This window comes from Rhinopithecus bieti, unplaced genomic scaffold (assembly GCF_001698545.2).
Source record: "Rhinopithecus bieti isolate Rb0 unplaced genomic scaffold, ASM169854v2 scaffold_7681, whole genome shotgun sequence".
Classification (NCBI taxonomy): domain Eukaryota; kingdom Metazoa; phylum Chordata; class Mammalia; order Primates; family Cercopithecidae; genus Rhinopithecus; species Rhinopithecus bieti.
Genome location: NW_016806571.1, coordinates 7,357,117 through 7,374,353, shown reverse-complemented (window position 1 = coordinate 7,374,353; position 17,237 = coordinate 7,357,117). Strand labels below are relative to the sequence as shown.

Here is a 17,237-nt window from a genome sequence, read left to right as displayed (position 1 = left end):
GCTTCCAGGTGAGGCGATGCCTTGCCCTGCTTCAGCTCACGCTGGTCGGGCTGCAGCAGCTGACCAGCACCAGTTGTCCGCCACCCCCCAGTGAGATGACCCCAGTACCTCAGTTGAAAATGCAGAAATCACCGGTCTTCTGTGTCGCTGGCGCTGGGAGTTGGAGACTGGAGCTGTTCCTATTCGGCCATCTTGCTCCACCCTCCCCTACTCCAGTTTTCAACAACTTTTTAATTTCAATTTGGTAATTCCTTAGCCTATTCTTCACTGTCCATATTTCTATCAGCATTTTGGTCAAAACCATTTAATTAGTCTCTAAGAAGTGCCAAACTTTCCCTCATCTTCCTGTGTTCTGAGCTCCCTCTGCCCAAATTCCTCCAACCCCTTCCCATTACTCAGTTCCAAAGTTACTTCTATATTTTCAGGTATTTTTATAGCAAAACCCCACTCCTTGGTGCCAATTTTCTGTATTAGTCCATGCTTGTGTCACTGTAAAGGAATACCTGAGGCTGGGCAATTTATAAAGAAAAGAGGTTTAATTGGCTCATGATTCTGCAGGCTGTACTAGAAGCATGGCAATGGCATCTGTTTCTAGTGAGGGCCTCGGGAAGCTTACAATCATGGCAGCAGGCAACAAGGAGTGAGCATGTCACGTGGTGAGAGTGAGAGCAAGAGAGAAAGGAGGGGAGGTTCCAGACTCTTTTAAATAACCAGATCTCACATAACTGAGTAAGAACTCACGTACACCAAGGGGATGGAGCTAAACCATTCATGACGGATTTGCCCCCATGATCCAATCACCTCCCACCAGGACCCACCTCCAACATTGGGAGTCACATTTCAACATGAGATTTGGAGGAACAAACACATCCAAATGACATCACCATGTTACTACCATATCACTTTGATTTTTAGGATCACTAAGTACCTACCATGTGGCAAGCATTGTGTTGCATACCAGATATTTAGAGGTGTTAGCAGCCTTATAGCAGAAGTATCTAAGAAACAAATGATGCTAGCACAGGAGCCCTTCCTAGGGATGTATGTGTGTAAATTGGGAGAGAGGAAGGCAGGGCAGGGAACCACAGCTTACTTCCTTACTTCTCAGCAGGAAAGTTCACAGAGTATTTGGACAATTGATTAAAACTATTGGTATGTAAACCTCAGAGAGGTGAATTATGAGAAGAGGAGTTTAGGACTTGGGGGCTTGGAGACTTGACTCAATTTCTTTAGATTAATAATATTCTAGGCAGGCAGGTAGAATTACTGACAGTTTGGGGCTGTAAGAATCCTTAGAGAGACTCTATCCAACCCTTTCATTTTACAAAGGAAGGTTGGTAGTAGCAGAGCTACTCCAGTTTAGTCCTTCTGATTCCAGGCTTAGTCCTAGTTCAAAGGAATTCCAGACTAAGACACCTGTCAACACAGGGAACTGATATTTATTACATACCTACCTTGAGCAGGCATGGTACTGCCTACTTGATACATGTTATTTAATTTAATCTTCACAACAGCCATATGAGGTAGGCTATGCCCGTATTAAATTTGAGCAAACTAATATTTAAGTGTTTAAATAATTTGTCTAAGGTCAATAACTGAACAGATATAAAAGAATTTGACCTCTAAGTTCATGACCCTTGGGTTTTGCCCATAATTTGAGCCCTGCTGGTTGAGATGAGAGCAGCACATTCCTACACTGGTGACCAGAGGTAAAAATAACCATTTCATGTTTAATCATTAAACATATTGACACGATGCATAATAAAAGAAACATGGTCATGGCGCTGTATAAGCAGAGCTCTTTGATCTGCCTCTCCACTCTCCTGTGGCCACACTGGGTGAAGGTCTGTGTGCTGCTAGACCATCCTGCTTAATTAGAAAGGACCCCAGGAGACTTCGCCTAGCCCCAAGCTATCCTGAGCAAAATAAATAGGAAACGGAAAAGAGAGAGAGGAGAGATAAATTCTTACTGACTTTAAAAGATTTATACTGACAATATCCCAAGGAGCTTATGAAATGTATTTTTTCCCTTATTTTTGGTAGAGGAAAGCTGCTGATGAAGAGATAGCTCTCAACTATAGAGTTTCACTGACAGTGAAAATACTTTAAGCTCAGTTGCTTATTGATAGGTTGTGGAAAATAAGGTTCATATAAACATCATCTCACATATTAGAACTGGAAAAATAATCTGTCTTTCAGTCAGCTTTGAAAGAGTTCCATTATTGAGGTGCCAAATTACAGGGACAGAATTTACATGCATGGCCACACCCAAGGGTGGAGAGGATCAGTGACATACGAAGAGTCCCTAGTCACAATACCCCAACACCTTCAGCTGGATTTTTTTAGCTTCTCGTGCGTGTGCACATGTGCATAAGTATAATCTTCCTGAGAAGAACGGGGATACCTTCTTTATTTTGCCCCCATTCTTCCCTTCAGTAACTCAGAAATCTCCTGGAACATTCTGCCAACTTGAGAACATCAGAGAATGGTCTCAGACCAGGGCACAGTTGCTGCTGCTCCCTTATGTGTAAATTATTACTGGACATGGGACTGGCTTCATCCTAACCCCAGGCCATACCCCCAAAGAGTCTGGAGCAAGACTCTGTCCCCAAAGATACTTCCAGGGTCCTCATGTGCTCTGCACAGATACACACTACCCTAGTACTGAAAACCCTAGTCATCCACCTTCGACATATTGCCTTTGCTTACAACAGTAACATAGCAAACACTTCAAATTTGTATTTAGTCACATTCTTGCCCTTGTGTGGACTTGTGGTGCAAGATGAGGTTGGGTCAATATTAATTCCCTCTTGCCCCCGCCATAACAGATCAGTTCTCCTGCAGCACCACTCTGATGGTGCCATTCTCCTGCTTGAAATATCTGGCTCTCTATTATCCACAAAATAAAACTGGAAATCTTCACCCAGGAAGCAATGCTCTCTATGGTCTGGTTACACCACCTATCACCCTAGCCTTCCTTATTTCTCAGTTTTCTCTCCAGTGTCCTACTCTGCAGCCAAACATCATCTACCTTTGTCCTTTTTCCTCTTCCCTTCAACTTCTGCACAGTCCATTCTGCCAGTATCTTTGTTTTTCTCTCCCTGTAAGACCTGGCTCAAGGGTCTTCCTCTTTATGGATCTTCCCACCTGGACTTCCTGTCTCCTCCCTCTTGAAGGCTCCCAACATGTTTTGCCTGGATGTGTGTCTGACTTTATGACCTCTATTAGTGCTGATAGTTCTTGCAGACATCTCTTCACCCCTGCCAGACCTGGAGTTCCTTGAAGGTCACAACTGTGTCTGTCACGTCGTCTCCTCAGTGCAAAGCCAGTCAGTGCTTAGATGTTTGCTCAAAATAGGCATCCATTAAACGGAATCTGAGGGCAGAAAGGAGTAAGGAAGGGACCGAATAAATGGATTGGGTCTGGTGCCCATATGCCCCTCATTCACCTTCCTGCCCCTCTGACTTCCAAAGTTGTACATTCTGGCCACAAGGTACCTTGGCCGTGTTTCAGGCTGAAGTACACAATGGGCCAGTGAAAAAGATAAAAGGAGAAAAGTACTGCTTCGGAGTCCAGAAATCTGGAGTCTGGTCTTAACCTTCAAACTAAGACTTTGGACAAGTCATTTCCCTATCTGGATCTCCAGTCTGCTTCTCTAGGAAAGCAAGGCGACTGAATTAGATGATCTTCCCAATTCTTTGTCTTTGGTTCTAATCCCTTTTCTTTTCCTCTGTGCCCAGACAAGAACATTTCCTCCACTGCAAAATACTGTAATAATGTAGATTATTTACTGATGGTTGTAGAGCACTTCTCATGACCATATGCCATGCGGAAACTTCCCAACAGGTACAGAGGGTTCACGTTCTCGATCCAGCTCAGACACAGTCTTGTGCTTCATCCTGATTTAAACCAGAAGTCGCTTTTACTTACTTTAAGAAAGTTGGAAATCTCCAATTCCTGGAAGAACACTTTCCTTTGGAATAATGCTTTGCCTTGGTAGGAATTCCCCCCTTTTATATGCACCATTGCTTATTGCAGGCTGCTAGTTTATTTGCCTATTTGGGAGACTGGGTTATCTGCAGAAGGAGACCTTGGAAGTACCAGGAGTAGTTTAAGAAGACTGAGTACTCCTTAGCTGCTTCCCACTGTGGAAGTCAGGGATCTTGTTGAAATAGATTTCTACTGCAAAAGCAGCAGCATCTAATGGCCCAAAACTTCATTGCAGAAGTGCAGCAAGTAAAATTAATGTATCAGAGGGAATGCCTGGAACACTATAATGGTGGTGTGCTTTTACACTGACAGTAATCCCCTTGAGTGTGGGTTTCTTGCAGGTCATTTGGCCTGTGCTACTGGAATCAAGACTGGCTTGCTCCAGAGGGAAACTCTGCCATGGGCACAACACCAGGGGGGATTTGTAGAGCTTTTTCTGGGGAGAGTTGCAAGTTCACATGACTCATAGGCTCAAGAGCTGAAATGAACCTTAAGAGATTATTGAGTTCAGCCAACCCTCTCACCCCATTTTACAAGGGAGGGAACTGAAACCTAGGAAAGTTAATGCTTTTCCCAAGATCATTCAACTAGTAAGGCAAGGAACAAGAGTCTTTTGAAATAGATGTTTTTATTCCTGTTTTGCAGATGAAAAACCTAAGGCTCTAGGACACAAAAGTAGGAAGTAGGGGAGCTAAGGTTAGAACCTTGGTCTGCCTGACTATAAGGCCCATGTGCCCAGCCACTGTCCACCTGCATCAGGCTATACTATTTACAAAGAAAATCTAAGAGCAAAGGAAGAAGGCTGGGTGCATGCAGAGAAGGAGATAATGGCCTCCAGTATCTCTGATTTTGATGCTATTTTTCTCTAAGTCTTGCCACAGAGCTACTGCTGGTCTTACCTGAACACATCTACAGATTCATTTTCCCTGTCTCTTTCCAGGCTCCTTTCTCCTCCTCAACACCTCAGCCGACTCCAAGCACACCATCCTGAGTCCATGGATGAGGAGCAGCAGTGAGCACTGTACGCTGGCCGTCTCAGTGCACAGGCACCTGCAGCCCTCTGGAAGGTACATCGCCCAGCTGCTGCCCCACAACGAGGCTGCAAGAGAGATCCTCCTGATGCCCACCCCAGGGAAGCATGGGTAAGTACTTCTTCATGTCCAAAATTGATTTTATACAAGGTGATTTGGCTTTTGGCTACACACTTCCAGAGTCTGTGACATCTACTTACAAACTCATGATTGTCCTTGAATCGGTAGGTCCAGATTGAGCAATTACTACTAATATCCCTTAGGTGGTGTCTTGGGTACTGACTTGTGGGTACCTCTGGCTGCCCTGGCTAGTGGCCCTTCCAGAAGCCAGACGACCAGCTGCCAGAGTGGGCATTTCATGAGTGGGTATTAAAGATATTCATTTCCCAAAGTTCAGATGGAGCCAAGAAGAAAACAGCCAAAGAAATGTTAAAAGGCCAGAATGAAAGTAATTTAATATGGTGGAAACTGGGTTTTACCAGCAGAAGTTGGGCAGGAAGGGAAAGGACAAAATATTTTGGCCATCCAAGCAGGTTCTATGGGAATTTGGTACCCCAGAGCAGGATTAGTCATGGATACTACACCAGTGTAATTCAGTAGAGATTGGAACAGAGCTTTGTGCTACAACCACCAAGGCATATGACAGTGGAAACCTTTAAGCTTTCTGGAGATACTTACTTGCTTACTCAGTGATTCATCAGGGCTCTACAAGTCATGACATTGGAAAGCAAAGTTAAACTAGGGCACCTCTGTGCCTGGCTTTTGTTTTTTCATTCCGTAAGTATAAATACCATCCTATGATCTCAGCACTGAGGGACCCCAGATCTGATTACTTTAGCAACAAGGATCCTTCTTTGTGACTTGTTTACAGGAGAAAATTCCCAAATGTCTAGCTGTGCTTAGACTTGGCTTCCTTCTAAGAGAATATCTTTTCAGAAGGGTCCCACCTGGACGATGACTGCTACCCATCCTCCATCCCCATGGTGTGCAGGGGAGGGATCCTGTCTATTGCTTTGGCAGTAAGGCTGAATGACCTCCTTCGTAATTTATTGAAAGTCTTCTCCCTACTCCCCGCCATTAACCCATCTGTATTTAGTTGCACTTAGAAGGACTACAAGCTGCTGCAGTCTCATCAGGAATGAAATCTTGGCATCAAAAGAGAATGCTCTCCACATTCCTAAACTCATATCCATCTTCTTGCCTCTGAAATACCTCTTTGGGCTGGCTGAGAAGGTCCCAGCTACCAAGGACTCTTGCTCTATTCACCAGATATCAGTGTGGGATAGCAGGTGTCTGGACTGCCCCCTGTTTGGGACCAGCTGTCCTCTGGCGCCAAGCCTCCCTCCAGCACGGCTTCTCTCTCCAGTAAGGAGTCTGGATGGGAAGGCCTCTTATCTGAGAGCAGGGCTATGTGCCATCCTATAGGTATTTGCCCAGCCTCATATTCTGAGAGTTGCATATTCTGACTTATCAGTCTCCACATTCCTTCCTTCCCCACCAGGCCTGGCAGAGACCAGGGATTGTTGCTTGAGGCTGCTGAGCCCTCAGGCATCAGTCCCTTGTGATGCTGGTGGAGGGTGGGTGGGGGGATTCACAGATGTGGCTGGGAGAGGTGGAGTTGGAGTCTGAGAATACCCACGAGTGTGAGAAAAGGTGCCAGAGGGGTTTCAGCCCTTCTTGTGTGGCCTGGCCTGTTTCCCTGTGTAGCATAGTCAGGAACATAACTCCTCAGGTGTGACTGGCCATAGGGCCTTGCAAATAGTTTTTCCCTCTTTACCTTTCTATGCTCATAACTACCAAGTGAATTCTCATTTAAAGGAGGAGAAAACTGAGGCAGAGAGAGGAAATAGGAAGTGACGTGGTCCAAACTGGACTCTTTCCAGGAAACCTAAAGCCTCTTGGGGAGAAAGGGTGGAGTTGGGAAAGAGAAAGGGAAATATGAAAGGATCTTGCAAAAAAATAAAAAAGAGAGAGTGATTATTTTGATTATTTGACCTTTCAAGATAAGTGAGCCCTGGGGCATGTGATGTCAGTGCCTTCAAGGGCAGCCTTCCCTCCACATGGTGCCATGGCCACCTACCTCAAGGTCCACCTGGCCACCCAACTTACCCTCTTCCCAAGGCAATGCCTCTGTCACCAGAGGAGCTGCTCTGTCGTCTGGAGGGTGTGAGTTGAGCAGGAGAAGGGAATTGGGACTGAGCTGAGGCAAATTCAGTGACTTGATGGCTTTGTCTGGGGCTGCGTACATATACAGGGATTTCGTCTTAGACCCAAGCTTCATGCATCTCAGGTACAGCGATGTTTTCCCCTGGCCCTGGCAGAGCCATGGAGGAGTTTAGTGAAGAGCAGGAGTGATTCCACATTTAAATTACAGATGCCTGGGCCAGCCTCCTCACCTCCCTTGAGATCAGTGTGGTGAGGGTAGAAGGTGGCAGCAGAAAGGACAATCAATAGACCGTCCACTGCAGCGCAGAGCTACTCTCGTGGGTGCCTTGGCCAGCTGCAAGGAACAGGGCATTTGCCCTAGCAAATCAAAACTTGCCCAGCTTTGCACTGTTGAGAGTTTGGGATCACAAAGGATGGAGATTTGCCTGCTCTCTGATTATGGGGTCACTGCTAGTCTCAAGAATCTTTGGATTTGCAGTACTCAGCAGTTTGCCTTGCTGAAAGCTCACTCCATTTAATGTCAGAGATGACCTCACTAGCATAGCGCTCAGAGCAGTGAGGGGGACACAGTGATATCCTGGTGATGTCGAATGTGATGATTACGAATGGGGCTGGCTTCCTCTCATAACAGGAGATGGTGGTTTGGGGACCACTATTTGGAAAACAACATTCCGTGTTTGTAGTAATGAGGGAGGAAGTTGTAATAATAAAGTCGGCTGGGGAGAGCCTGACTCAGAGGAGTGGGCTGAGGAATGACAAGTCAGACGCCACCAAGTTCCCCGGAAATCACTGAGTCGTGAGCAGGCAGTGCCGGCTGTCGTGCATCAGAGGGGTGGGAGCAGCCGGCTGGTTGGAAGCACCCAGAGGCAGGAGGGTAGGGGAAAGGCAGTTGGAGAAACACAGCAGCTGCTCCCTTCCTAGTCGCCTGGAGAGCAGCGGAGTATATGAGGTCTAATGAATCACAGAGCATGAGTGGCCATGTTGGCCAAGGCTGCTTGGCTTTGCCCAGAGTCTCGCAGGGGGCAGACAGGTGAGTGCCGAGCCTGCTCATCTGCCCAGCCAGAATGACCAGAGAATCAAGGAAGCAGAGAAATAGGGGCTGTCAAACAGCCTAGGCCCAGCTGGTCACAGTCACGTAGGCATAGGACATCTTAGCTAGAAATTAGTGGCCATAAAGTACCCATGAACTGAATGAATATGATAATACCTATGTAAAATGGTGAGTTGTGAAATGGCATATGGAAAATGGCTTGCACGGTGCCTGGCTATAGTTGGCACTAATAAATGCTAGGTCCTTTTTGGTTCAAACATTCATCTCACCATCATGGACTCAGTGCCTCTTGTGTAGTAGGTGCCAAAGACGACACAGCCGAAGACAACAAAGTCACAGCTTTCAAGGAACATCCAGTCCAGTAAGGAGGACACAAGCAGAATAGCAACAGCACGTGCTTGTGTGAATGTTTTAAAATTGAGGCTCATATTATTAAGAGGCTGAGCTAAGATCGCTAGTGGCAGATCCGGCAGAAGCAGCCGGCTAGGGAGCCATCCACTGCACCACACTACCGTTCTGATGTGTCTTAGAAAGATCGATCCAGCAGCAATTGTCTATGTAAAATTGGTGTTCTCCTGGATGCAGGAACGCAAGCTTGAGGGTGGGTGGTATGTCAGGCTATAGGAGACACTCTCCAGGGCTCCTGCCCAGAAGGCCGCCTCCAGTCTTGTTTCCTCTCCAAGCACATGGCTTTCTCCTACAGCCACGGGTATCTGGGGACTTTATTATGTGTGACCAGAACTACACAGTGTGTGGAGGGAAGAATTGGGCCCCGAGGGGATAGAAGTTGCCAATCATTTGAATTACTAATACTTGAAAAGATATTTTAAACCAAAAGTCATTAGGGAAACTCAGGCTTGAGCCAAGATAAGCTGTCAGGGCATTTTAAAGCACAAATAAGACTCAGTCCAGAGTGTGGTGGTGAACTGAAATTCTCAGCACAAAGCCTTACCTTTCTGCAGGACCTCAACCCCTAGACCCGGAAGATACTTGAGTCTAATCTCCTCCCCTTTCCATGTTGGTTTCCTGATGGGGAACGTGAAGCCCAGGGGGGTGATGATGTGGTGTGATGTGATGAAGGTCAAACTGCAGGCTCAGACCCGGCACAGTGGCTCACACCCCTAATCCCAGCACTTTGGGAGGCCAAGGTGGGAGGATCACTTGGGGCCAGAGTTCAAGACCAGCCTGGGCAACATAGTGAGATCCCCAACCTCTACAAAAAAATATATATTTTTAGTTAGCCAGGCATGATGCTACGTGCCTGTAATCCCAGCTACTCATAAGGCTGAGGCAGGAGGCTTGCTTGAGCCCAGGAGGTTGAGGCTGCAGTAAACTATGATCATGCCACTGTACTCCAGTCTGGGTGACAGAGCAAGACCCTGTCTCAAAAACCAAACTAACAAACACACAAAACTGCAGGCTCGTGGCAAAGCCAGGACTCATCTCCACAGTGGCACCCTGGAAGGGCCTGTTTCCCAGCTGCCCAGCTGCATCAGGAAACCCTCAAACTCACTGCCCTTAGATTAAAATCTGCAGCCACCCTCCCCAAGTGAAGAAAAATTTGCATTCACGCTGGGTACCCATACAGCTGCAGCACTTACTTAAGGCAATCAGTTCTGACCAAAGATCTCAGCTTTAAAACTAGTAACAATCCTAATAGGAAATGTGCCAAGGTAATTTAACTCAAAGAGATATTGATTTGTGGCCACCAGGAGGTGTGGTTTCAGTCCTGATTCCGCCGCTAATTTGGGGCATCGTTGCGCAGCTGTAGCTTCTTACCTTCTAAAGTGGAGGTTCTGACTGCCCTCTGCTCCACTCTTCTGTCCCAGCAATGCCAGCGACCCATCCTCAGATGCCATCCAGGAGTAGGGCAGCAGGAAGTAATTCTCCCCACCCCAGACTCCTGCTCCCTGGACAAAGAGGGACCTCCCTTCTGGCCCACTGATACCTTCACCATTAATGCACAGAACCCTGAATGTTCCTGTCAGTAGACAGGCTGAGTGAGAGATGATCTCAGGACAGGGCACCTATGGAAAGATGCCACCAGGCATTTGCTTCTGAAAAGGGACCTGATTGCTTTTCCCAGGCTGCTCTGGGTTGAACTTCAGTCAGCCCAGGGCAAAGTGGCAAGTCTTGACAGCTGGGGAGATCAGAGCCTGTGGCATTCAGCCTCCATGGTCAAAAGTTCTCCTCGAATCTTGCCTGCATGATAAATGAGATCAGAAATAAAAAAGGTGATCATTTATTGAAATTGATGCCCTCAAGTGGCAGTGTCACAATGATTTAATTTCAGGCCCAGCTTTTTCTCACTTTCAGAGTCATTCATAGAGTCAGCTTCTCTCTTTTCCCCATGGTCTGAATAACACACTAATAAATATACAATAAGGCCTTTAATGTCTAGGTGATTTACACTAAAAAGAGAGAGCCATTCAAAGGCTCCAAAGATAATTTTTAAAAGCCTTAAAACTCACACCCAGGCTTGTCAGGGGCATATTTCCCAGACACCTTGTTACAGGAACAATCATGTAGCTCAGGGTTCTCTGAGCACACAGTGGGCGGGAGACTTGAGGTCTAAGTGTTCCTGGAGGAAATTCTTCACACACAATATGAGTTTGGACAAGTCTCAGAATCTCTATAAGCCTCATCTTTGTAAAATGGTAGTAATTGTGCCACTCACGGGGGTGTCGTGGGTTTAAATTAGATTAACATGCAGAGCAGGTGCTAATAGTGCCTACCCGCTGCCTCCCAGGCCCAGGCTGTCTGTCTAAGGGACACCCTTCTCTCAGGCTGCTCAGGGTCATGGGAGAGTGGGCAGGAAGAGAGCCAGGGTTACAGATTTCACACCCCTCCTTCTCAGAGTAACCACTTGTGTTCTTCAAAATGGATCCCAAAGTACCAGTCCCACTGAGTATGCCTGGATTTACCATATTTCTCCCCACTTTGAGTAGTAATATTGAAGCAACTACTAAAATGCTAGTCCTCTTTAGATGAACTGGACCTTCAGCCATTAACATGGTAGGTCACAAGCTTTAGTAATACAAATCAGAGCCACACATTTTACAAAATTCATATAATTGAGTCTCATCTTGAGCCATTCTGATTTTACTTGTCTTGGAGTGGGCCATGAGCGTGTGTATTTTTAGGAAGCCCTGCAGGGATTCTGGGTGTGCACCAAAAGTTAAGAATCATGGCTCTAACATCTCAGCTTGAATTGGTTGATCACATAAGCAGGTAGCTTTATGTTACCGTTTACTAAACACTAAGAAGAAAAGCAAAAAAGAAAGCTTAAAGATGTGGGAGGACTTGTGTTTAAGGTGGAGAGCCATTTTTCTCCCACTCATGATTGGACAGGCTAGTGACAAGGTTTCCACCTGTGGCCTAATCCTGCCTGTGCAGCCCATGAGCTGGGGTAGCTAGAAGGAATCCAAGGTCATGAATGTCTCTGGTCTCCACAGGTGAATATACTCTCAACACATCTATTATTCTCTCTCTAGAAGGACTATGGCTTCCAAAGCCACAGGGGAATGAGAATACAGATGGACTAGAGAAGTAAAACATTTTATAGCCAGAAGAAAGCTCCATCCCATTCTTCCATTTATCTATCCATCCATCCATTCATCTACCATCCATCTATCCATCATCCATCCATCCATCCCATCCTCCCATCCACCTACCTATCCATCCATCCATCTACCATACCATCCATCCATTCATCCATCCATCCATCATCCATCCCATCCTGCCATCCATCCATCCATCCATCCATTCATCCATCCATCCATCCGTTCATCTACCATCCATTTACCCATCATCCATCCATCCATCTTATCCTCCTATCCACCCACCTATCCATCCATCCATCCATCTACCATACCATCCATCCATCCATCTATCCATCCATCCATCCATTCATCCATCTACCATCCATCCATCCATCCATCCATCCATCCATCCTCCATCATCCATCCCATCCTCCCATCCATCCATCCATTGATCCATCCATCCATCTATCATCCATTGATCCATCCATCCACCCATCCATCCGTTCTCTTTGTACTTCATGTATTGACTCTCATCTAGGTCCCAGGTAAACAACAGAGCCACAGCCCTCCTTTTTGTTCTCAAGAAGCAGAGACTGTGTTGTTAAATATTCATGGTAAATTATCTGTACAGTGCATATTCAGTTTGCCAAGTGAGTCAACATCTATCAACTCATTTCACCTTTACTATGATCTGTACCATATATATTATTCACCTCCTTTATAGATGAGTAAACCAAATCTCAGAGAGCTTCCATAATTTGCCTATAGTTTTGGGTAACACAGGGAAACACAAATCTTCTGGGTCCATTTCTTTTCTCATGTTGTTTTCCCAAGACAGCCTTGCAGTTGAACCCTGGCATCATGCCTGGCTCTGAGGAAACTAAGAGCTGTTCTTATCCAATCAGGAAAAGCTCTTCTCAAGAGAGCTTTTCTGATATTTGGTCATCTAATTCTGGCCCACAGGTCTTGAAGATGGAGACTTTGGGTTTCACACCTTTTTATGCTGGCAATGTCTGGCACACTGCCTAGCAGATAGTAGGGGTTCTGTGTTAGGTGGATGGATACCATATCAATTGAAGCTAGTTCTAGGATGCAACTCTTTTAAAGCCTAAGCTCTGGGTCTAAAAATTAAAGCCCCGTTCAAGATCACAGAAGAGTCTCCAATCGATGGAAAGATGAAAAGTATTTTCTCCCTGCCCTCCACCCACACCCAGGGATAAATGTGTAACCCTCCCTGGGGCTCAGGAAGCAGCTGTCAAAATGCACCTCAACTGTGAAGGTTGCCATGAAGTACAAAGGACAATTCCTTTCCTGGCAGGTACAACTTTTACTCACGATTGCTTTCATTGATGGGCATCAAAAAAAAAAAAAGACCATCAGCTTCTGCGAGTTCTGACCTTCGAGATTTGACAGCTGAAGGCTTGTAGTGAGGCTCTTTTGAGCCGCTGCTTTTGCTTTCTCACTCTGCCCTGGATATTTGATGGATTGAACACCAGGACGATGAGAGAACTGTGAATACCTGTAACCCCGTGGCTTGTCAGAATGGCATCTTGGCCAATCCCATAATGATAAATATATATTGCATACAAAGAGAAGTCAAAATGCATAGAAACAGATGCTTCTCATCTCAGAAGTGTTTACTGAGCCTCACCATTTCCCAGTGGGGAGGGAGATGGTAAAAACAGGTGCAGGAATTTTAGTGATAGAACACTGGTGTCAAGAAATTCACTCATAGTTCATGTATGCATTCTGTCAACAAATGTCTATGAGTCATGCTCAGTCCCAGGCACTGGCTGGACTCTGGAAGCTCATTCAGGCTCCAAGGAGCTCAGAACGAGGTTTAGAATTGGACGACAAGACACAGTCATGAGGCCATAAGGAAAGGGGTGTAATGGGCGCTGTGTGCTGGGTGCTATGGGAATGCTGGTGGCTGTCAGGCAAGCTGGCCCTGAGAAGAACACTTGAGCTGGCCCTGCAGGGGTGAGGGGTGTCAGGTGGACGATGAGAGGAAGACATTCCACACAGCGCACGTGTGCGAAGGACAGCCTGAGGACACAGATCATGGATGGTGGCCATGTGATTCTCTTGGTTTCTTCCTCCCCATCCTGCCTGGGGTTCCTTATCCTGGCTCTAGGAGTCCTCACTTTCATGTGTTTGTGGCCACTGGCTTATGTGGCAAGAAAGCGCATCCCCCTCCACAAAAGCAGTCCTCAAACAGCAGAGCTTCATTCCTGGGTCTCACAATCACCACTACCTCTTCTTGTAGCAAATGTCCTGCTGCAAATACCCAGAAGACGTCCCTCTGAATGCAGGCACTCCCCTTGCTTTTATTTTCTCTCTGGTAGTGTCTTCTTCCCCACCGAAAACTCCAAGTACCTATGTAGACAATCCATGCATGCAACTATTTTTCACCCCAGCATGAGTGGGTTTCAGTGGATGAGCCAGGACTCCAGGATTGGCCTGTTGCCCCTTCACTCCTCACTTTGCAGGAAGAGTAGCCATAGGGGGCGGGGATTCTTCATGGATTGCCCTAACCCCTTTTCCACTACAGAAGCCCCTACACATGCAATGTCCTCTCCTCTGAAAAGCCCTTTTAGGGTTTCTCAAATAGCATTGACCATGCAGCCTTGTGACCATTCAGTTACCAGCTTGTCTCTCCCCACAGTCAGCAGGCACCCAGGGTCCTCTCCCTGTTGGCTCTTAAGTGCCAACACATGAAAGATAGGGAGAGAATGAGGCTGCTGGCTGGGGGACCGGACAGGACCTGGCATCCCAGGTAGGAATTCGCCTCCCTTCCTTCATCTCCTGTAATTTGTATGATAACGAGGAAGAGAAAGAGGAAGAGTCACTTGATGCTTACTCTCTGGTGGCAGCATTGTTCTAAGTGCTTTGCATGTGTCAGCTGATCTAATATTATATGTACCACCACTTGATGAGGGAAGCACTAGCACTACCTCTTTTACAGTGAGGAAGCTGAGGCTCAGTGAAGTTAAGTAACCTGCCTAGAGTTGCACAGCTTATAAGGAGTAGACTGGATCTGAGCCCAGCTAATCCAGCTCCACTGTCTCTGCTCCCAATCATCAGTCCATGGATGGTAACTACCCTATTACCAGCTGATAATTAAGGATGCATTCTTATTTATTTATCATTGTTAACAATTATTTATTCTTTATAAATACCCAGCTGCATTTTTCTATGGTGTGTATACAATCCTTCCTGTCCACAATAAAGGGCAAAGTTGTAAGGCTTTGATGCACAGAAGCAGCCTGTTTCAGAGAGCAGGCAGTCCTGAGACTTATGTCTGGCACTGCCAAAGGTCAGAGAGAGTCTATCCAGAAAGTGGCCTCAGCTCTCCTGTCTCCTGAAGCTCCATTCCAACCCGGTTGCCTTCACCTTCAAAAACCAAGTCTGTGGTGAGGAGATGGAATTGGGTGATGGAATTGCCAGCTCTTTGAGCTGTAAGGAAACTGTCCAGGCAACTGGAGCTGATGGCCCAAGTGTGAGGAAACACCATGACCCGCTTAGTAGCCCAGTTCCCCTCTGCATTCATGCCCAGCCTCAAAGCAAACCTCCTTCTTTCTCATTACTTGGCCTGCTTCTAAGTTTGCCTCTTCCTCTTTGTTTTATTTAGAGAACCACACACATATGCCTGGCTAAACTCCTGGCTTTTACAGAAATGCATTCTCTTATGGTTCAGAGCCTTAGTTAAGAGCCGTAGCAGCCTGGGGATTTTGAATTTAAAGGGATTCACAAAGTCTACATACAGATTTGGTGCACTGTCTATTCCTGGGAGAATCTTACATCAGTAAGCTCAGTGAATGAGTGTTCCCACTCCTTTCCAATGACTGATCGTGTTCCCCCTGCCAGTGGGGAAGTCTTGTGGTGGTAAGAAAAGGGAGGGTCCCTAGGAGAGGCCACTGAGAGAGCAGGCTGAGCCCAGGGCATGAGACCTACCATTGCCAGCGGCTAAAGATGTTTCCTCAGATCACTCACCCAAGGGCACCAGGTTGCCTGAGGATCTGGGACCTTGCTCCACCCTACAGGGCAACTTAGCTCAAATGACATACACATAATGGGAGTCTAAGGAAAGAGCTGTGGGCCAGGCTGCTTTTTCCTTAGCCCCACTATGTGATCCAGGCTTTCAATTCACCAAAAGTAGTGTGAAGGAGAACCCAGTCAGATTGGTATTTTGTACTGTGCCATTCATTCTGTGGAACGTTCCTTGCAGTCCTAGAATGATCATCTCAGTGACTTCTGGGCATTGGAAAGTCCCATATTGGAGCAAATGAAGACCCAGATGAGAGAACTGACAAGTAAATATCACGGGCTGTTAATCTTCAGCCTCAAATCCTTTAGGGGGTCCCTGTGAAACCCAGGATCAAGTGAGCTGTTTATTAGCATGGCACTCAAAGCCACCAATCAAGCCTCACCCCTCTTGAGCCTGGCTCACCCCATTTCTCTGGACCCATGATTCATTTGTATCAAACTACCCACAGTTGCCCCCCCGTGAAGCAAACCAGTTCAAGCCCTCTTGCCTTCCCTCACCTTCCCGACCATCAAGAACAATCCATCTTTTCCTCCAAGAAGGAATCTCTACCTCCTTTTCCACAAAGCCTTTCTTGAGACTCCAGACCCTCTGTGAACAGAGCTGATTGCACCACCATTTGCTGCCTGCTGCACATCTCTATTAGTGTTCTCACAGCACTGGGCCACGTTTGTTCTTTTACATGTCTTCCTCACCAATCAGGCACCCCAAAAATAGAGATGGGCACTATTTTATCACTGTAGCTGCAGTGCCTAGCACAGTACTTGACTCACAGTCAATAAATGCTTATGAAATGAACAAATTCCCAAATTAATTGGACCAGAAACTCTCTGAAAACTTGAGACATGGTTTTAAGAATGCATCTAGAATGCTCTTGACCAAAATTCCATCTCTATTCTTCATAACAGCTCACTTCCTTCTGCCCAACCTCAATAGAATGCCTGTCTTCAGCCTGGGCTATCTCCACTTGTGGCCCTAACCATCCTACACTGCCGATCAATTGCTGGCCTATGTTAGTCTCGGAAATGATATGGTTCCCGTGCTTGGTGATTGACCTGTCTGTGTGTGCCTTTTAGTTCCTCCAATTTCCTGAGCTATTTCCTGCATATTCCCTGTTCTTCTAGTCAGGACTTCTACTTAGTAATTTTCTCCCAATTCCTCCTTCTCCTTAGTTTACTAGCCTTTACATCACCACTTAACCACACTGACTTCTGTTGAGTGTTTTATCTTTTCAGATAATCTAAGATGAATTCCAATTACATTCTGTCCAACTGTTCCCTAAAGATTCCCTCCATGATTTTGTTTCTCTGTCTTAGAACTAAAATTTCTCTGTGACTGCATGAAATTCTAATCGGCATCCTGTTGGATGTTCAACTGCAGGCCTCAGAGTGATTTCCCTGTCTGGAGTCTTC

The 17,237-nt window shown here is 46.3% G+C and overlaps 1 protein-coding gene across 1 annotated transcript in view; it reads left to right on the top strand.

Annotated features, from left to right (window-relative positions):
- The window catches only part of ALK (ALK receptor tyrosine kinase), a 540,180-nt gene that overhangs the window by 182,793 nt on the left and 340,150 nt on the right, over positions 1 to 17,237 (top strand). The window contains exon 4 of the mRNA XM_017877049.1: positions 4,931 to 5,132. Within this exon, the coding sequence (XP_017732538.1) occupies positions 4,931 to 5,132 (202 nt within the window). The remainder of the gene's footprint in view (positions 1 to 4,930; positions 5,133 to 17,237) is intronic.